A 21,271-nucleotide genomic window follows, 5' to 3' on the forward strand; every position below is an offset into this window, starting at 1 on the left:
CTGTCAAATAACTGTGATATTCAAAAACAAAAAGGGGGTGCATGGGGGCTGCCTGCATACACTGAGCTGGGGAGAGGGAAGGACTTGGGAATAAGTAAGTATTGCTAGCTTAAGTCTTTGGATAAAAGCTGAAAGCCCTGGGCTGTAAACACAACCCAGACCATAGCAGTTAGATGTAATCTTTCTGCTTGAGTGGTTTTAAGTGCTTTGGATAGTGCTGCTATAAGATTTTTCTTTAAGCAATTGAAGAGGATTTGCCAACTTCTCTTTTCTGCTTTGAATTTACTACAGGAGATGGTGACAGGAGTCAGTCATTACTCTTTTTTTGGTTGTTTTACTACTGTGTTCCTTGCCACCTGTAAATGGTGAGATAGAGGGCAAGGTGATGGCAATGTTTGACAGTCAGTTCAAGGCCACTTCAGAGTGCTTCAGCACAAGAAGGAAGGCTGGTGATGATAAATGAGCCCCCTAAGCAGAGGGAACTACACATCTGGAGTAGTTAGATATGGTTGATTTTGCAGGGAACTCACTGAGGATGGTGTAGTTTTGGATGTGGGTGTGAAAGAGTTGTATTTGAAGTTGTCCTGAGGATACTCTGAGAGAAGGCAGCAGCTAGAAAATAAAATAAGGAAAAAAGGCCCTTGCTGTTCCAGGGGAGGGACCCCTGAGCTGTAGAAAACTAGCACAGAAAAATAAAACCACCACCCCTTAGAAAAACCCATACAGAAGTGAAGTAGACTACAAAAGTTGATCTGATGTCTTTACTTATTTTTTAAGTTCTGTATTAAAAATTAATACATTAAACTCTTATAAAAGTAAGGCACATGCAAAACATATTGTGCAACTTCTGACTTTGAACTCCCTTCTAAACTAACAAGCATTATTGTAATTTGGCGTTTCTAAAGAGTTGGGTTTTCCCCATGCAGGATATGTGAAAGAAGGTTAAGTCAAGTCTAGTCTGACATTGCACCACATAAATCTAGATTCTGTGCTTTCTGTATGACAGTAAGCAGAGATGGACATATCATACAGGAATACAAAATAAAAAACAACTCAAGTACAGATTCTGGTGATGGCCAACATACATACATACAAAATTTAAGAAGGTGAAGTAATATCCATTATAGTACATCAATAATCTTATTCAGTACGTGATTTTGGCAACTCCAGTCTGTGTAACACCAGTGTGCAGTTCCTGGTTAGCAGTGTCATACGATGCTGAAGACCATAGAAAGATATTGCTCATAGGACACCTGAATCCAGCCATCTTGGTCGGTGTCATATCGGCGGAACACATCCGTCAGCCTCTGAAAAGGAGGGAAAAAAACATATATTTTTGTACATCAGGACAAGTACTCCCCTTGCCATTTGGGTAGCACTTTCTGTCCATCCCTTCTGCAGGCACTCGACAATCTTGTGTAGCAGATCAGATTCTAAAACTGCCCTATGCTCCAGTACCTACATATCTATGCACTTCTTTACAGAGGCCAACTTTGTGTAACTGGCTTTGAGGTGGGGGAGAAACAATGCACAATTCTCATGAGGCATTTGAGAATCACCTAGAGGCAAATCTAACAAGTGCTTTCTCCATTTCTTACATACGCTCTGTGTGCCGTTAGTGTCCAAGCTGTCACTGTATAACTCAGTGATGCCAGGCAATGCAGACAGTGGCCAAACCAACTGCCAGCATGGCTTCACTAACACCAGCTGAACGACACCCTATTTCAAAGCTCTCTTTATCAAAGTTTATAATGAAATACAATTGGCTTATATTACAACTGAATATAAAGGCAATTGGATGTTTCCACAGACTTACAGTTATAAGGCTAAAAGGAGAATAAGAAGACACCAGTTCAGAAACAATGGACATATTGCTTCCACAGGGCCCTGCTTTTTGTTTGTTCCATATTGAAAGGTATCTTAAGACAGTGTTGCAAAGTTGGCCAGTGTAACAGAGCAACCTTTTTCCTATCCTACAAAAACTGGGCTTGTCCATTGCTACAGTTTCCCAGCTTTCCCCCAGTCCTTTCAGAAAGTCAGATACACTGGAGAGAAACCTTGAGCAATGAAGTCAGGAATCAGCCAGTGACTGACTGCCAAACAAAACAGTACACCTGTGTTACCTCTCTCTTCCCCACATACTTTCTGTTACTGAAAGGTTTTTTGTTTGAAGTATCTTTTACTACCATTGCTTCTGGAGGAAGAGCAGTGACAAGAGACTGAATAATTCAGCTGCTTGGTCAGATTCCTTTTAGTCAGATCCTTAAGTGGAGATATAAAAAAACCTCACAATTCAGACAATGAGAATTATGGACACCACAGCACATGGAAGACTCCAGTTTTATATATTAAAGGTCCAGAAGAACTGTGTGTGTTCAACTACTGGAAACAGTAGTGTTTTGCTTTTAGGCCACTGCTACTATTTTACAGTTCTCCCCATTGTATCAAATTTACTTGTGATGCTAATGGATAACTAATGAAGACCAATAAATGATGATGTTTATAGAACCTCTCCATATACTTTCTTCAAATGGTTTACTGTAAGTAAAAGCAACTTCCTGATGCAATAATATAGTTAAAGTGAGAACCATAAAAGCTTAAGAAAAGATGGGCTTTTTTTTTCCTTTGTTTTTTTCAATTGACATAAGCACACATCGCCTTTCTTACCTGTAAAACAACACAGCACTGAATAAAATCATCAAAAGCAACTTGTCCTCTTCCCTGTCTGTCAAATTTCCGAATAAGGATATCATAGAATTGGTCAGACAGCCGGTAACCTTGGAAAAAGAGAAAGGCTTTAGAAAGTTTCAGTTACCACAATCCTAGAACAAGAAGTAGTGTGTAGCAGGCCTGACAAACCCAGGAACCTGTAAGGAGCTACAGGAGATACCATTTTTGTTCTGAATGTGTTAAATTGAAATGCATACAATAAAACCTGTGCTTAGTAACAGCTGCACACAGAGTCACAGTAAACGTAATTACAGACTGAAGTAGACAATTCAGTTGAGGGAATGGTTTAAGGGCTGTAGCTCAACGTTTTATAAGTGAAGTCTACCATAACATAGACAGCTGGCTTCGTTTTAATCACAGAATCATCTAGGTTGGAAAAGACATCAGATCCAACCATTACACCAGGACTGCCAAGTCCACCACTCAACCATGTCACTGAGGGCCTCATCCACATGGTTTTTGAACACTTCCAGGGATGCTGATTCCACCACTTCCCATCACTTCCCCCAGGAGCCTCTTCCAGTGCCTGATCACCTTCTCTGTAAAGACATCTTTCCTACTATCCAGTCTAAACTTCCCCTGCTGCAAGCTTGAGGCTGTTACCTCTTGTTCCAAGAAGCAACAAGCTGCATTGCATACTGAATGAGTTCATTTACCTGAAGTATTTGGCAACACTCTCAGAGCAGCTGCAGAGGAGACTGAAACTGCATGTGTCAGTACACGTGTGGAATGTTTTCTGGGTTTGTTTTCCATTAAAGGAAATAGTTAAACCCAGAAAGTGCTCATGGCACAGACATCTTTAAAAGGTACCGTATAGCTAAAAAGATACCTGCGTTTCTTCTGCCTCATTTGGAGTCGCATTTGTCAGAGCAATACAGCTCTAACAATAAGAAACTCATTTGATGCCATAACCCAACCATAAAAACTGTAATTACAAATGAATTACCAAAACCTGTTAGTGCTTGCTTCAGCTCATTTTTGTCAATCATTCCAGAATTGTCTCTGTCATACGTTCGAAAGACATTCTGCCAGTCTGTGATGTACTTCCAGACTCCTGTGAATTCATTGAAGTTCACACCACCTTTGTTTTCTCTGTCGAACATGCCTGAAATAAGAAACACACATAAACCAGTAACCATACTACTCCTCAGTAACACCTGCTAGTATTTGATGGCAGCAGCAAGAGCACCATGTGGAATGTGCTGAAGACAGTAAATTGCTAAAATACAAGTGGTATTTTGGGAACTTTAACAAAAAGAGCAAGTGGTCACCTACTGGAGGAGGAAAAGATCAAGCAAGATAAAAAAGGACCAGTATTAATCACAGCATGTTTTATTTTTCCTGGGGTTTCTTTTCCAGTTTGAGAGTACTTAGGGCTTGATTGATCATTCAGTGACAAAAAGGGCAAGGGGTGGGTTGTTCTTTTCTAAGGCACATGAACAAGCCCAAATCAACTGACTGCCAGGAGTGCTGGATAGTCATCTGTGTTTGACTTACTGATACTGTCATCTTTGTATGCAATGACATATATATGTGATGACATATAGGCTTTTGCATGTCACACAGTGGTGAAACTCAGACTGCTGCTGAATAATTACTAAAACCAAAGCAAAACATTCAGTCCTTGGATTTATGAACTGTATGACAGAAAAGATCTCTTGTGCTTGCATTTTTATCCTTCTACCATCATCATCTTCTACACTACTGGCAATTATTTTAGGACACTAAAGACTTCAAACATTGTAAAGCATCTTTTTGGAACAAAACATAGGATTAAAATGTAAAACAGGACAAACTACTTACAGAGACAAGCTATATAGCATCCTGTTAGAATATTTAAGGTGTCAATTTCCCCTATGCATAAATCATATTTACTATCTGTTCAGTTGCACAGTAATATTTTCTCAGGCTACTACCACAAGTGCACGTGTGGATGCAAAGGGCATTCTTGTATTATTCCAAAGGGGTAATATTTAACTTCCTACTGCTGGGCTGTCTGGAGAGAAAAAAACCAAACCAGTGCAACAACTGATAGCATTTTCAATGTTCTGAAACATCACAAAGCAGTGTCTTGACTATTTCACATCATGCAGCCACACTCACCAAGAATTGACCTGACTGTTGCTGGATTAAATGGAGTCCATGTGCCTGAAACAGAAAGAATCACTTAGTGCCTCAATACTGAGTAACACCTAAACAAAAAAATGCAACCAACCAACAAACCAGCCAAAACAAAATCAGGTAAGAACTTAAACCCCAGTGAATTCAGAGCTAGATGACATGGAGGCAGCATATTATATACATAATAAGGCTGCTTTGAAGTAATTGTGTTCTTGACCATTCAGAAGTGACCAATACTTTATAGATACTACACAGGAAGCAACATTTTTCAGGCTGCATCAAACCCCTGCCCCCAAGAACCTCAAGAACTAAGGATTTCTTTTCATCCCAGGCCGTTACTGGATAAAAGGCAAGACCAAAATTGAAGTCCCACTTTTTCTACTGATGGTGCAGAAGAGCTTTCAAGTTACAATTCAGACAAGGTCTCATATTTTTCCTAAGTAAAAATCTTCTTATTCCCTATTTTATACGTGGATTACCCCAGGACATTAGTTTCTGACAGAAATGGAAAAGTTCCTAACATGGCACAACCACACAGTGCAATTTGGAGTTAAGTATAAATCCCACCTCCACTGCTAAATCAAAGAGGTGTTAGTTTAAGTTAGTATTTTCAGACCAAGAAATGGTGTTGCTTGAAAGGGCCTTTGTACATCTCTGAATATGCAGAGGCTAGTAACTTTGGGATAGTTTTCCCTTGGGCGGGAGCATTAATCTAGAATTTCACTATAAGTTCTCTAGAGCCTGTGAAGGAACCAGAAAGACCAAGGAGCATATATTAAATTAACTGTGTATGAGTGGGGGGACCACAAAGAAAGCAGAAGACCAGGGGTACTGTAGAGCCATATGCAGCAATGCAGTTAGCTGACCACAGCTGCCTAATAGAACGGCTGTGCTGGCATTAAGCAGGCTGCTTTGCTGCATTACTTTGCTGCAGTGGTGGTGTAAGTAGTGCTCATGGCAGTGCTGAGTTTCCCCCATAGAAGGGAAATGGTATCAATGTAAGTATGCAGATACAGCAACAGGGAAAACCCCTATGCTGTAGGCAGGTCATAGAACTATTTGCACATAAACAGAAACATAAGCAGAGAAAGAGTAAAAATGGCTCTGAAAATGCTTAAGCAGTATTTTAGACAGATAACGTCAGTACCTTAAGAGCTGTATGTCTCCTGACAAAAACAAAAATAATGGAATCATTAATAGGGTGCCAGCAATTAACTCTGAACAGAAGAGAGGAAAAAGTGAAAACAGAGCTGGAAAGTTAACCTATTTTGTGTTTCATTTTTTTGAAAGACTCATCTAGATACCAGAGAGCGGAATCAGAGCAACTCCAGTGCTGAAGAACCATACTGATTCCAGCCTGTTCCAATAACCAGTGAAATGCTGTTCCGTCACCTGACTCTGCTATTAACTTTACATGGCAGTGCAGAAGAAAACAAGGAAGCACATGAATTTATTCTGCAAACAACTATACAACGTGATGATCTCCCTCATAGGTAAGTATACTGTTACTTGAATAAACTTGACATGTCTTGTGTGAGGTGTCCCTGCCCTTGGGCAGGGTGGTTGGAACTAGGTGATCTTAAGGTCATTTCCAACCATTCTGTGATTCTATGTTGAAAAGCTGAATGTCAAAAGCACATTGAACTTCACATTTTAATGATGAGCACTATGCAGACTTTTTAAAATGCTTTAGAAATAAACATGTAACATTCTTTTAGCCTGTGTCAGATTGCAGGACATCCACTGGAGGAAATGTTTTGAAAAGAATATAGTGAATGGTTAGTAACGTTGGTGTACAAGATCTAGAATTGCTCAGAAGGAAGGAAGCTTACAGTTCTGCACATATTTTGTCTAACAATGAATTCACTTGGTGGGGATTCTTCTTAACTGCAAAGCACTGAAACTGCCAATCTACACTGTAAATAAGGAAAGAAAAGACTTCAGATAGTCATCACTGCCTATTAGCCTTACATTCAGGTGAAAATGTATTTAAAACACATGAAGTTTAAACTGGTAGGTAAAGCCAGGTTCCCACAGGTGTGAACAGCACTGTGATCTTACATGAAAATAGTGACTTCATCAGTTTAATTTAGCTTTACCTGAAGTTTTTACTCAAAACTGTATTTCAGTTAAGGATCAGGTCTGGCAGCTATAATATATTGCTTTTCATTTATCAGATGACTTATTACACAAATATTATACTACAAGGCCACCATTTTACTAAGTGGAGCCATCCAGATTTATTTCTGGTCAGGTGGTTACTGACAAAAAGGAGCCTTTCAGCCTGTGTGCACTGCAGCTCACAGCATCAGCTTAAACCCTTCTCAGTCACAGAGCACAGGAAGGCTGAAGGAATTAAACCTTGGGAGAAGGGAACTTGATACAGACTTAAAGGTGCACAAACAGCTTCAGTTCGCACTTTTTTCAAGTTTCTAAGTGGAAAAAACCCAACCCACAAAGTACAACCCAACCCACCCTAGTCACCAGAGGAAAGTCAAAATAGGCTACTGGAAATTCTTTCCAGTTTTTATTTTGCTTCCATGTGTTATTTAACCAAACCCTCATTAGCCTTTAAGGGAACTGACATAGTACTGGTAAGTTTTAATACAAGATCTAGAGTGCATCTTTCTGCTTTGTTGGAAAAAAAACCCAAACATGCCTCATTTTTGGGGAAAAAAAAAAAAGTAATTAAAAATTACCATCTCCAATTCCTGCACTGTACTGTTTGTAAAGATTTTACGTGCAGTGAAAAGGCTGGTTGTAAACAGATGATCTTTGTCCAGGTTAAACACTGATCCTGGTTAAAAAACAAAGGTTCAGTAGTGATGAGCGAGGAATCTCTAAATGACTGTTTTTGTTTTCTAGGAAGCAGAGCAGGAAAAAGATAAAGAGGTGTGCATGCCTTTGTTCCTCAGCACATAAATCAGTGATGTGTACAGTAGGTACTCAGTTTATAATGCACTGTACTAACATGCACCAAACCCAGAAAACTTCCCTTGAAATAAAAACAAAACAGGAACAATGAGAAAAAAATCCAGTAAGATAAAATAAGATCACAAAGACTGTCCATTTTTTAACTCCCCTTCAACTTTATGCTGTAGGTTAAATAGTTAAATATTATAGTATAATATTCATAATAGTTCAATAGTATAGTAATAATATTAAATAAAATTAGATATTATTAATCAGCAATGGGAACACTGCCCATCTCCCCCAGTCAAATAAATATGGCATAAAGTAAACAGACTCACTTGAAAACTAACATTAAGCTTACAATGAACTTCCTCACTGCTCACTTACAGACTCACCATTAGATAATGCCTGCTGGAGTTCATTGTCAGATATTATTCCACTCCTGTCTTTATCAACCCTGGGGGAAGAAAAATATATTGGTAAGCTTTAAATGGCTGAAATGAACAGGTTCCACTTACAGAAGAATTAAACATTCTGGTTCTTACTTACCAGATAAACTAATCTTTTCCTGAAAAGTCACTAATGGTACTTGGTAAACCATTCACTATAACTGCAAGTTAAAAGCTTCATTCAGACCGATGAGACATTCTGAAGTGTGCTAAGTAAGTATCTTTATTAATTTTTAAGAGAACTGCAGAGCACATCATGCTGAGTAAATCCACATAATGCCTAATGTCACTTAGCTGCCTGGCTCCCAGACTGAAGCCCCAGGTTTGGCACCCGGTTTCTCTCAATAAGATGTTGGCAATGGAGAAAAAGCCACTAATGTAACTAGTACAAAGTACCTAAAGAATCAATTGGAGAGCCTCAACCCATTTCAGTGGGGTTCAAAAAGTGAAAAAGCACTGGTCCCATTCAGGTACCACAGTCTATTGTCTTAGAAAATAAGAGTTCTATTCTAAAATTCATAAACCTAGGGATTTCTGCCCAAAATAAAGCAGGATTGTCCCTTATTCAGAAGAATATCTGAAAGCTGTGGGGACTTCCCCCCATTTTATGCAAGGACCATCCTCTTGACACTGACAGTTTAAATTTCCCCTCTGTTACCATCGTGTCAAAGCAGAGTCCTGCTCAGCTGATCCCTCTGCTGAAGCTGTTTTTCCCTTTAGTCCTTGTTGTCCTTCTTTAAACCCTTTTAGTTCACCCTGTGAGATTCCTTCCTCATCTCAAAATGGCATACAACATTCAAAGTGCAAGCAGGAGTTACATAAATGGTAACACAAAGAGATATTCTCCTTTTTTAATTCTATCTTTTCTAGATAATCCAAACATTTTTCTACCTTTTAGAGCTGCTACTAAGTGCTAAGCTGGTATTTTCATAAATAAGTGGGTCTATGACCCACTTATCTTGCTCCTGAGGCATAAAGCACACTGATTCTGTATACAAAATGATGCAAAGTTAAAGCGGCTCTTCCTCATGGATGTCAGGTGTATTCTCTGGGTTTTAACTGGCCGCCGTACAGTGATTGTGATCTGGCTGTGACAGGGTGGTGCAATCCACTCGTACACAGGACTGTAAGGACAAGTCATTCAGGACTGTTAACTTGAAGCCTTCACAGCCCTCACTTACTGCAGGAATCAGTCAGTACAAATGATTCAGCTGAAGCAAACTTCATCTGGCCATTCACCCTCTTTTCCCTCAGTTGCTCCTGAACATACTGAATAAAGATCCCAAAATGGCTCCGTCCATCAGTGTGGCAGATGACCACATGCACTTTTCAGCTAGTCATTTACCCATACTAGAACCCATCCTTTCATTCCACATACACTGGATTTCTTTAAAGGCCTTTGATACTTCCATACGTTGAGAGTCTCTAGGAAGTTATTGTATAAATTACACCAGCTCTAGATACCACATCCATACTCAATCTTACCAAATGCAGTACAGGTCTTGGACAGTAGTCTAGAAAAGGATACTTTCAACAAAAGCCATGCAACATTCCTGACTACCTACATTATGTTTAATGGTTTCTACTGGTTTGCCTGGTGCAGAAGTCAGACTGTGGAGGTTTGTTTCTGTTTCCTTTAGAAATGGCACCATGTATGCTTCCTCCAAGTTCCCAGATGAAGTGGTTTTAGGGAAGGCTGAGTAGGTAACCAGCCACATTCCTGAGTCATTCCTGAGTAACTAAGCAAATATTAGCCACTTTTAGCAACATATTACTGTTTGTCTATGCCTTAACCTCTTCTTGCTGTCACTTGAGTCAAGATACATCCTCTGACACAGCTCCCATGAAAATGGATCCAACATAGGAACCTGCCCCATCTCCTTGACATGACACAATTGTGAAGAATTTCTTTACTGCCACAGTCTTGGCAGTGTACTTCTTAACATAGGCCTGCTAACTCCCCCGCAGGTTCCTACTACAGATGTATTCCAGAGAATATTTGTTAGTAGCTTTGCAGTTTTCCATTAAGCATTTATCAGATTCCTTTTCACAAGCCTTCCCAGGCTGCCGCATGGATCCTTCAGGCTTTAGAACCCTTTCCGGGTTCTCAGGTCAAAAATCACTTCAGCGATTTCAAGGTTACACCCTCTCACTTCCAATAATCCCCCTTTCCTTGCTCTAAAATACAGCCATACTTACTCCTCCTCAAGCCCTTCTTAACGCACCCCCTCAGATCCCCACTACAGGGATACAACCGCGACGCTTACCCGCCCCGCAGGGCCCCGAAGCGGCCAAACCCCGCCGTGGAAGCCCAGGGCCGGTGATAGCCTTCCCGTACCAGCTCGCCGTTTCCGGGCTCCTCCCAACGCCCCGTCTCACCTCAGGCAGCGGCGGCCCCGGCAAGGCCCGGCTCGCCCGGTAGCTGCCCGGGAATGACGAGGGTGGCGGCGGCCGCCTCAGCGCAGGGGGAAAGAGGTGCCAGGGCCCGGCCCCCCAAGGAACCCCCTCAGTCCCCTCCCCGCCGCCGTCAGCACGGTACCCCCGGGGGCTCAGCGACCTCACCTCTGGAAGACGTTCCACAGGAAGGAGGGGTCGGGCAGCGCGGCGCCGGTGCCGCCGTTGGGTCTGTGGTGATAGCCCGCCGCCATGGCCGCGCCGCCGCCACCGGGCAGCTCCTGCCTCTGTCCCTCCCCGCGCTTCCGGCATGGGCCGCGTGACGCCGCGACGCCGCTGACGTCATGAGCCGGGAGGGCGCACGGGCCCCGCCCCGGGGAATCCCGAGACGAGCCGTTGCCATGGCGACGTGGAGCGCAGCGGGGTTACCGGCCCCGGGGTTGGTTATCCCTGTTTCCCGTCGGGACTGCCCCTCGGGATGCCTGACAGGGAGCGGGAAGCGGCTACAGGCTTGGGCTCCACGGACCCGCGCCCGCAGGTTAGTGGCTCTTCCACGGAAGCCCTCGCCGCTGTGAAGGGATCTGCGAGGGGCAGAGCCGTCCCTAGGACCGCTCAGGGAAAGCGGTGTGTGACAGGGAGGACATAGTGCAAGTTTGACACGCAAGAGATAAGATAGAGGGTTACTGCTGGAGGGGGGTAGAGCGAGAAACAAAGCCCCATGAACTGATTCCCTCAGACAAACTGAAGATGAAAATGCACATAAAAAATTCAGGTAGAGAATTGTAAAGTACAAGCCAGATTAGTTACTATCATCTCACTGAGGGCTGAACACAACCCTCATTCCCCTCCACCCACCTGCAATGCGTAGGAAGAGGGTAAGGTCCCACAGGACATGGAGTGGCTCCAGCCCTGCTAAAACTCTTAGGTGGATATCCTGAACCATCCTCAGCCTTTGGGATGCACTAACCCTGTCGGTGAAAAAGCCCACAACCTTTGGGGTTTTTGTTTTACTCTTCACTCAAACTGCTGATCTAGCATGTAAGGACATAGGCAACACAAAGTCTGGGTGTTCACACCCCAAACAAGTTACATATACAAACTCCAGCACCTTAATTGCTAATCAATACAGGCTCCTGTACTTAGCTGTGGCCTCTCTGTTCCGGTATAACAGATAATGCCTGCTCTCTGCCCTTCATCAAGTCCCTTTAATTCTACAGTTTTTTAGTAGTATTTTATAATCAGAACAGATTTTAGTAGTATTTTATAATCAGAACAGATAATACTGAAAAGAGCCTTCAGCATTGATCTGAAAATACTGTGGAAATAAAACACGTTAGTTTGTGCTTTCAGAAAACTGTTAAATCCAAAGTTTATTCACACTTCAAACAAAACAAGATTTAAACCTATTGTAAACCTATAAGGATGCAAATACAACATAGCTGAAGGTAGCAGTGGTTTAGCATTTTATTGAACTGGTGGTGCTTTATGTTTTAGTGAATCCATGAAAAAAAAATGTACCTCATGTGTGTTTATTTATTCATTCACTCAATCGAATTGCACAACAGCAATTTCATTCAGTCTCCTTAGTCAGGAAACTGATTTCATAATTAAGGTTTCTGCAATAAACTATTTTACACCAAAGTAAGTACATATACAGCGTATAATGTGAAAGTGGACTGAGGACATTAATATACACTCAGCTCAATGCAGTGCCATATAAAGATAGTTCTGAAGGAGTCTGCTTAGGTACTGTAGGAGATGTATTTTAGCATATCCAACACTAATGCACTGTTGCTTTTGTATAAAAATCTTTATATGGCACTGCTGGACACCGTGCAAACATATTCCACAAAAAAAACATTGGCTGACAGCAAAAATAGGTCAGTGGCTGTAATAAATAGGTCAGTTAAAAGACACCTGCCAGTAGAAGCTTCATTCTTCAAACATGACCTTTACATCCATCTTATTTCTCCACATCCAAGTCTTTAGAAAGAAACATGCTTAGCAAGTATCAGTGTATACTGAACTTTACTCAAAATAGCATTGCCAAATTTGCCCTCAAATATTTCAAACCTGTTGATCCCAGACGAGTAATGACACACAGACACCAAGGTGTCAGTTACTTTAGAAGTTTTGGCACAGTCAGAGTAGGAACCGTAATTTCTTTAAAGATTGGCACATAGTTTGGATTTGGCTGGCTTGGACCTTGGTCCAAAGTCTCAATGATAGTCTGCTTCATATCTCTGCTGGCGTCGCCTCTCACTGTCAGCAAAGCTGCAATATGGTCATCCCTGAAAAAGGAAAATGGTAAAACTGGCATTAGCAGGAAACTTCGCTGTCACAAGGAAGATCTTTGTCAGAAGTACACTTAATCGGCAGTCTTTGTGTTTCAGCATGTACTTAAATTCTTCAATAGATCTCCAGTCACTCAGAACTCACTTCTCCAGCTCAACATAAAAGCACTGTTTTGGCCTCTCTTAGGACTCTAGAACATATTTCATCCTTCCAAAACTCAGAGTGGAAATATTTTTGTTACTTCCTTGCTGTACCACTGAGTACTTATATAAGTGTATCTCCTAGCCCAGCTCACACAGACTTCATATTAAACATCATTTTTCATAAGAAAGTTGCTACATTATAAAACATGAAAAAAATACACACATCATCTCACCCAAAACTACAAAAACTATGATGCAGAAACTCCTGTCTTTTAACTTTGAGGGCAAAGAAAATTACCTGATATCTGGGTATTTACTGACTAAAGTTGAAACTTCCAAATAGAGCAATGAAGGATCAGTTAGCTTGATAACCTCTGCAATGGCTTCAATGATGTCACAGAGTCCTTCAGTGTCCTCTCCAGAGCCCTGCAAGAAGTAAAAAAAAAAAAATATATATATATTAATTCCCAAACCAAAATCCCTCATATCTATGGAACAAGACAATCTCTATGGTCCCTTCAACCCTAACCCTTCTAGGATTCTATAAACAATCCTTTCTAATCAGTATTTTGCCCAACAATGCTCTTGAATTCCCCAAAGAGCTGAATTTTCAGACATTAAGAAAACAAAGTATTTGTGAATTGTCACTGTAAGCCACTTCCCTCTTTCCCTGTCCTTCTCAGCCAGAGACCTAGCTTCAGAGTATCTGTAAAGAAAGTCATGTCTTACAAACAATATGTTGTATGTATCCACACAGTGATGCATTATAGTCTTGGACTTCTGTTAATATGCCAGCATAAACTTTAGGAACAACTGATGTGAAAACCAGATCTCTTCAGAAAAATGATATAAAAACTGGCCCTGCATCTGCTTCCTTCTAGTCATCTGGGCACCAAGGCAGCTTTCAACAACTTATCAACTGAACTGTAATGTCGATTTAATCTCTTTATTCCAGGTCACCTGGTCCTGCCAACCTGCAGGTATTGCTCAATGCATTTGTCCCATAATCTCTTCTATCAATGCCTCAATCTGAAACAGGTCTTACACAGAATCCCACATAATGAAGGATTCTGATGCAGGAGTTGCTCTAGCAGATTCCACAGTGAGCAGAGATGAACGCTCCCAGTTTTCCAGGCTTTATCTTTCTCTGCATTCTTTTTGCATTTTGTCATATGTTGTCCCTAGGATCTTTCTGGCAGAGTCCTGCTCCTTACACAGTTAACAAACATTCAGTATTCATTTTAGGCTATCTTGTACATTGTTTCTCAACTACCTTTTTTCTGCCTGTCTTTTCTATTTCTATTGCACCTTAAATGTCTTGTTGATTGTAAGTAAATAGACTGCATACTACTTAGGTAATAAGTAACGGCATCTCTTCAATGCAGTATTGCTCTTTCTTCCAGCCAGGAAAAACATAGCCTTATTTGTTTTATTTTAAATTTATTTATTTAATTAATTTTCTTTTCTTTCATCTTATTTATTTTAATTATTTTATTAACAAACAACTGCTTTTTCTTTCATTGACTACTATGAATTCAAGGTACACATCTCTGTAGGGCCAAATATTCCACTGCAGAGAGCTTTATAAGCAGTAGAAACTGGTGCTCAGTTTCTTTAGCAACAGGCCTGCATGTGCTCAGAAATGCTGTTTGTGCCCTCAGCTGACATTCTTGATATTTACAAGTTCCTCAATGTTTTGGAGACAGAGATCTAACTCCAGCCATTCTCCCTCAGCAGTAAACATGTGTGGTTTATTCCAAATCACCAGGTTAACAGCATTATCCAAAGAAAATACTTACAGCTGCAAGTTTCTTAAACAGAAATCGGAACTGTTCTGCTTCTTTGATCATTCTTTCTGCACCCTCTTTTCTCTCTTCTGCATTCTTAAAAGATATACGTTTTAACATGATTGCTCTAATGTATTCCACAACCACTCTCCGATGGGCCTCTATAGTCATTGTCTGAAAGAAAAGTGAAAGGTGGTGGATTATGCCACTGACACTTGCAAATATCACCATTATTTGTAGGTTTTGAGCAATTATCAGGCTTTGAATTGTGTATTTGCACTTCATCACCAGGACACAGCTTTTGCTATTTTTACATATTTTGAGGGGCTCTAGGTTTTCACAATGCTAAAAGAAATGACAATCTGTCCTTTCCTAACGAGGAGGATGTGCCAATCCTCCTGATTAAAAAAAGAACAATATTAAGAAACAGCAAAACCAAGATATCTCTAATGAGGTCTGCTTTATTTTTGAGGGCACTTCTATCTAGGAGAACAAACATGAAACAATTTGGACATATTTGGAAGAGACCTGTGCCTGGCCTTGTAGCCTTGCTCTTTCTATCTCTGATCAAGGAATAACCAGCCACCAGAGGGCCTTCTGCTGGAGAACTCCAGCATTTTGCATAAAGCACTGCAAATCTTGCCTATATTATCTGGGTCAAGTCTGGTAAGAAGCCTCGCGAGTCAGCAGCAGTCACTTCCTCAGATATTCCTGGACTGATTTGCTGTACTGCACTTGTCTTTTCATAAATAGCTCCTGGTGACTAAGTGAAGCATCTGGTAGTGGTGCAAGAGTAATGCTGAGGTTTGGTAATAAAGAACAAAAAAAACCCACAAAACCTTTGCATATTTTCAACTGTAATGTAAGGAAGAGTCCTTAAATCCCACAAGTGTTCAGGTATTTTCTTCCCCTAACTATGGTGGCAAAGTCACTTACAATTGAGAAAAAGCCTGTGAAATTAGTTACAAACTTTTCCCCTTTTCCCATATTTTATCGGCATAGATCAAGCTTTTGTTTCAATCAACATGTTCCTCAGTGAAAATTCTGGAGAAAGGTTTCAGGAATGAGAGAAAATAAAGAGGGAAAACAACAGACTAGAAAGTAGTGGAAGTCATAGCTCTCATCTAGGACATGGAAAACATGATTGCAAGTCCTGCTCTCAAGACTGCAAAGAAATACCAGAGTTCGCTGGTTGTTCAAAGATGGCTTCTCTGGCATTGGTGGAATTGATGCCAATTACACAGAGGAAAATTAACTGCACAGAACAGACTGTGGGAGACTTATGTGTATGCCCCAGCCCTCAGAATCACAGAATCGTAGAACAGTAAGGCTTGGAAAGGACCTTAAGATCATCCAGCTCCAACCCCTGCCATGGGCAGGGATGCCTCATGCTAGAAAAGTGAAGAGGAACAGGTCTACTACAGCTGAGAAAAAGAACACTCAAGAAGAGCCACAGTGCATTCACTTTACGCACAAGCAAAAATGGCAAAGCATAATGACTGTAACATCCAGATCTCCCTCATTCCAGAACAGTGCCCTTCCCTTTAGACTATAGTCTTTTTGCAGGTGCTTTCTTTGTGTGGCTATTAAAAATTGGATTTTCAAAACAGGGTTAACCAAGAGTATTTTAAAACCAGAAAAAAGCCCACCACAAACCAGGGTAACAAACAAAAGCAAGTCCCATTCAGTGCTAGAACCTACAGTATCTTGTATAGGAGATTTGTTTTGTGCTGGGAGACAGTGGAATAGGAGGTATGAGGGATGCCAAGAAATGTGCTTGCCATCTTCCTCTCCACATGGTAGCAAGAAATGCTACACGAAGAAAAACATGTGACTGCAGAAACTGGTATTAACACTTGAAGAAACACATGCCAAGCTCTACTACCTCACAGTATAAAACAAAATCCAGAAAAGAAAGCTTTCTTGTGAGACAGACTAATTCTGGGAGTGACCTAACTTTATGTGTGTACTTTTTCTGGACTGAAAATGTGTATTATTCACTTACATAATAAGGCCTCTGCAATCTGCAAATACTGAAGTTTAAGAGGTCATGAAAGGAACTTTGAACAGTCCCCTCTATCTCCTGAAGAGTTAAGAAAGAGTAAAGATTTTGAGACTGTCTTTTAAGCAGTTGTACTTAGTAAGGATTTGCTCAAAGACCTCACCTAAATCCTGATTTTGCTAGCTTCAAATATTTCCTGCATCACAGGGAATCATTTAAGACATGCTACCTTAACTACACAAAACTCATTTTAATTCAATAAAGGATAAAACCAAGTACAATTATACTAAAGATTAAAGGATAATAAAGAAATGCAGACATCCTTTGACAGATCACAGGGAAAAAAAAAGACAAAAAAGATTTAACCTAGCACATTATATTGCTGCATCAGCATGTGAAACTTGCTATGCATTTGTGAAAACTTATGGCAGCAGCTTAACTATGTCTCATTGCACTTATTAAAACACAACTACAGAATTTGCTTTAACTAAAAAAATAAAATTATAGGTCAGAAAAACTGGTGTCAAAGAGCTAGCTTTATCTGACTACAAACTTCTGAGGAGAGGTAGAAGAATACAAGCTGGTAATAACAGTCTAGTAACACACGAAGAAGCATGGCCAGCAAACCAAGGGACATGATTCTGCCCCTCTGCTCTGATGACACCCTACTTTGGAGTACTATGCCCAGCTCTGGAGCTCCCAACACAAGAGGGACATGGACGTGTTGGAGTTTGTTCAGAGGGGGGCCACAAAAACGATCAGCAAGAACTGGAGCACCAACCCTATGGGGCAAGGATGAGAGAGTTGGGTTTTTCAGCCTGGAGAAGGCTCTGGGAAGACCTTATTGCAGCCCTTCGGTTCTTAAAAGGGGCTTCTAAGAAAGATGTAAAGAGGCTTTTCAGCAGGGTGTACTGCGACAGGACAAGGGGTAATGGTCTTAAACTAAAAGACGGGAGATTCAGGATGGATGTGAGAATAGTTCTTTACAATGAGGGTTGTAAAATACTAGCAGAGGTTGCCCAGAGAGGTGGTGGATACATAACAGAGACATTCAAGGCCAGACTGGATGTGGTTCTGAGCAACCTGATCTAGTTGAAGATGTCTCTGATCACTTGATTTAAACCATGACAGGCAGGTTGGACTAGATGGGCTTTGAAGGTCCCTTCCATCACAAGCTATTCTATAATTCATGACATTACATTTTGATTAAATTCTGCACCTCAGATCTGTCTTTGACAATACTAGTGAAAAAAAAAGGATGAGAGAGAACTGCCAGATTCAGACGATTAGGAACGTGCTTTTCATTTCCAGTGATGAATCAAACCAATTTCTGTATTCCAAGTCTGAATTCCATTTAATGTTCACTAATTCCAAGCCAACAATAGTCAGAGTACCACAGATTATTTTGCACTTACCTTTTTATAAGGCTTCTTTATTTTTGAGAAGTCATTGAAATAATCCTCTACAGTGACACAGATAGTCCCCACCGCATTACACCCCATCAACCACTTCTTCGTCATCAGCTCATTAAGATGTGGCTGAAAAGGCAGCAAACAATCGATTAGAACCTTTTCATAGCATTGCAGTTACAAAAAAGTAGGAAACATAAGTGTCATACATATCCGAATTACACTCCCTCAACAGGAATAAGCAATACAGAACAACTGTGTGATCAGTTGTCAGAATGACAGTTACCACGGAGAGCTACCCTGACATACATGCTGTGTGCGTGTGTAAACCAGCTGCACTAACCTGAGCACTTGTGTCATACTACTTCTCTAAAATGCTTTATTATGTTTTCTATTTAAAAGTCTATGCTAAATAAAAGTGTAAGGATAAAACTTCTGTAAAAGCTGATGATTCCAATTTTAAATATGAGGCACTTTAAAACTGTTGTGATAATGCAACTTCATGTTTGATTTCTTGAACTGCTGCTGGCTACTCAGTTGTTCCCCTTTGCTGGCCCCACAAACTCCCTAGGCCTATGCCAAACCTGGTGGCCTGTATGCTTCTTCACCAGAACTCCACAACGCAGAATTCCAGTACTCTCTACATTCACATACTCATCTTGCTTTGCTCTACCCAGAGGAAAAGTTACTTATGTATTAGAGCACAGTACTTTATAAATTATAATAGTGACATGAAGCTTGAGGTTAATGAATTGCAAAGAATGGTCATTAAGAGTAGATGGAGTGTCTTCTCAGAACCAGTGAGCAAAGCTAATGAGAAATAAAAGGTTTTGCTTAAAAGCTCCAAGTTTAAAATAAACACTGCTCCAACATCTTTCTTAATGTGAGTCATTCAAGGCATTTACATTAATTCAAAATAACAAGTCCCAGAGCACCTTTCTTTGCTCCCACCATTTCTCTAATTTTCCTGCCTTCCTCTCCATACTCCCAATTCCTTTTTAGTAATAAAGATTTTTTTTTCCCAGATGCTAGCATTCTTACACATGGAAATTTATGAGTCAGAAAAGGCCCACCTTTGGAATCAATCAGCTGTCTTAATTATAGGTGTATTGCATCTGCACCAACATCACAGAACCACAGAATGGAAAGGACCTTACGATCATCAAGTTCCAACTTCTCTGCCATAGCCAGGGACACCTCACTCTAGACCATGCTGCCCGAGGCTCTGTCCAGCCCAGCCTTGAACACCACCAGGGATGTGGCATTTACCACTTGTTTGGTACAGGGCAACCTGTTCCAGTGCCTCACCACCCTCACAGCAAATAACTTCCTTGTATTTAACCTGAACTTCCCCTGTTTAAGTTTAAACCCATTACCCCTTGTGCCATCACTATGGTCCCTGATGAAGAATCCCTCTCCAGCATCCTTATTATACAAAAGATAATTAAATTGTCAGCATTATTTTCCCAAATAATTCTTAAAGCTCAACTACAAAGGAAAAGACTAAGTACAATCTGCTAGAAAATATTCACAAAGAACCTGCCTGAAGTCATCTTGTGAAATAATAACTAAGCAATCTTTACTCTCCTACATGTAAATTGTACCAGTGAAGAATAATACTGATGTTCACTGACACTTTGCTAGCATATCACATATAAAATGTTTAGCAATCAAAAGGCTTCATAACTACTTTATCCCTGAATTATTTTTCCTTATAAGATAATACTTCTGGGTTGTTTTTTTTTTTGAGGAAAAAAGTTCTAACCTCTAAATCCATGAAGACTTCATCTAGCAGGCTAGAGCATCCTTCTTTGGCAATGATGTCTAAAGTTGCATCCATGCTTGTATGACTGCTTGACAACGTGTCTTCCATTTCAAGTTTCAAGTATTTCCTTTTCAGACTGATTATAGATTCTCTGTGACAAATAACAACGCTTTTCATCATCTACCAATGCACAACTGCATTGCTACTAGATCTCTGGAGTGCATACATGGAAAGAAACATACTAGAGAGTCTTATTTTTTGCAAGAAGTAATGCCAGCTTCTTGCTTTGGGAGCCGTAATTTGCCCTCCAGCATGACTTTAGAGTGATCAGCTTAGGCCAGTTTTATGCTGGTAACAAACTACTGCTGACTTGTATACTTGAGAATAGCAGGAGATACAGATGAACACGGGGTTGGATTGCTGAGCACCAAAACATGTGCAGCAAGGATTTCTTTCCCTGAATAGAGTATGGTCTACCTTTACTTTTCTTCAGTTCACCTTGATGATGGCTGCTTAAAGGTGAACTGTGAGAAATCAACTCTAAGAGAAGATGGCAGGCCCCAGACCAACTACCTGGATTGAATTTTTCAGATTCTGAAAGTTGCAGACAAATTTTTCCTTGGCAATGAAATTCTTGGAATAACAAGTGGATTTTCAGCAGTGAGGGGCAATAACTTGGCTTGCCTTGCGAAAGGCGAAAGCAAACATAACATCCGCTTCTTAAAACAGTAACATACTTCAACTTACTGTCTTTTTGAATCAGCTAAACTATCTTAACTGAAACCTTCTTTGCACACAAAAGGAGAAGGTCCTGCGAACACATGGTATTACAAATCAAGTATCAATACTTTTGCTTTTCACAATGCTGTAAGAATATGCAGACTTACTTGAAGGTTTGACAATTGTTGATGACTGCAATCATGTATTGAACATAACATTGAGGATACTGACGATTTTTAAGATGTTCTTCTTTATACAACTGTGCTTCATCTTTGTACCTGTAACATAAACAAGGAATGTCATTAAATAGACAGAAATTCGTAATAACTTAAGTACATCTGTAGGTTCAAATGCTCCATAAGGGCCTGTCAGGTACTTGAAGTATTTAAAGGTTTGTTGTTCGTGTGATGCTTAACCCCTCGGTTCTGGGCAGAATCCAGCCAAGGAGGTGCTTTCTGTCTTTGTTAGGAGTATAAGACATAAATCTGAGATACAAAAAAAAGTTGAACTGACTCCGTAACAGCCATTTGCAGAGAGGAACTG

The 21,271-nt window shown here is 40.5% G+C and overlaps 2 protein-coding genes across 4 annotated transcripts in view; both read right to left on the reverse strand.

Annotated features, from left to right (window-relative positions):
* Window positions 1–744: 744 nt before the first annotated feature.
* PDCD6 (programmed cell death 6) lies at window positions 745–10,921 on the reverse strand. 2 transcript variants are annotated; one of them, XM_034063262.1, is made up of 6 exons: window positions 10,776–10,921; window positions 8,160–8,221; window positions 4,834–4,878; window positions 3,683–3,835; window positions 2,668–2,777; window positions 745–1,307 (listed from the first exon to the last, which is right to left on the reverse strand). In XM_034063262.1, exons 1-6 carry the CDS (start codon window positions 10,859–10,861, stop codon window positions 1,209–1,211), a joined length of 555 nt encoding a protein of 184 aa, XP_033919153.1. In that variant the 5' UTR covers window positions 10,862–10,921; the 3' UTR covers window positions 745–1,208. The 2 variants fall into 2 exon arrangements, with proteins under 2 accessions (XP_033919153.1, XP_033919150.1); XM_034063259.1 differs by having other exon boundaries at window positions 3,677–3,835.
* A 1,023-nt stretch (window positions 10,922–11,944) lies between these two features.
* Window positions 11,945–21,271, reverse strand: part of EXOC3 (exocyst complex component 3) — a 28,164-nt gene continuing 18,837 nt past the window's right edge. For both annotated transcript variants that reach the window (XM_005153420.4, XM_031052951.2), the window contains 6 exons: window positions 20,896–21,006; window positions 20,009–20,159; window positions 18,250–18,372; window positions 14,845–15,006; window positions 13,344–13,471; window positions 11,945–12,898 (listed from right to left, as the gene is read on the reverse strand). In XM_005153420.4, the coding sequence (XP_005153477.1) occupies window positions 12,727–12,898; window positions 13,344–13,471; window positions 14,845–15,006; window positions 18,250–18,372; window positions 20,009–20,159; window positions 20,896–21,006 (847 nt within the window). In that variant the 3' untranslated portion in view covers window positions 11,945–12,726. The remainder of the gene's footprint in view (window positions 12,899–13,343; window positions 13,472–14,844; window positions 15,007–18,249; window positions 18,373–20,008; window positions 20,160–20,895; window positions 21,007–21,271) is intronic.

The sequence above is a fragment of the Melopsittacus undulatus genome, chromosome 1 (assembly GCF_012275295.1).
Source record: "Melopsittacus undulatus isolate bMelUnd1 chromosome 1, bMelUnd1.mat.Z, whole genome shotgun sequence".
Taxonomy (NCBI): domain Eukaryota; kingdom Metazoa; phylum Chordata; class Aves; order Psittaciformes; family Psittaculidae; genus Melopsittacus; species Melopsittacus undulatus.

What these genes read in the sequence shown, in the direction of transcription:
- PDCD6 (XM_034063259.1), bottom strand. Translation starts at nt 10,861, where the DNA reads ATGGCGGCGGGCTATCACCACAGACCCAACGGCGGCACCGGCGCCGCG. An exon ending in CCAGCAGGCATTATCTAATG is followed by an intron (nt 4,879 to 8,159) that starts GTGAGTCTGTAA and finishes TTTCTGTTTCAG; the next exon opens with GCACATGGACTCCATTTAAT. An exon ending in AGTGCTGTGTTGTTTTACAG is followed by an intron (nt 1,308 to 2,667) that starts GTAAGAAAGGCG and finishes CCTCCTTTTCAG; the next exon opens with AGGCTGACGGATGTGTTCCG.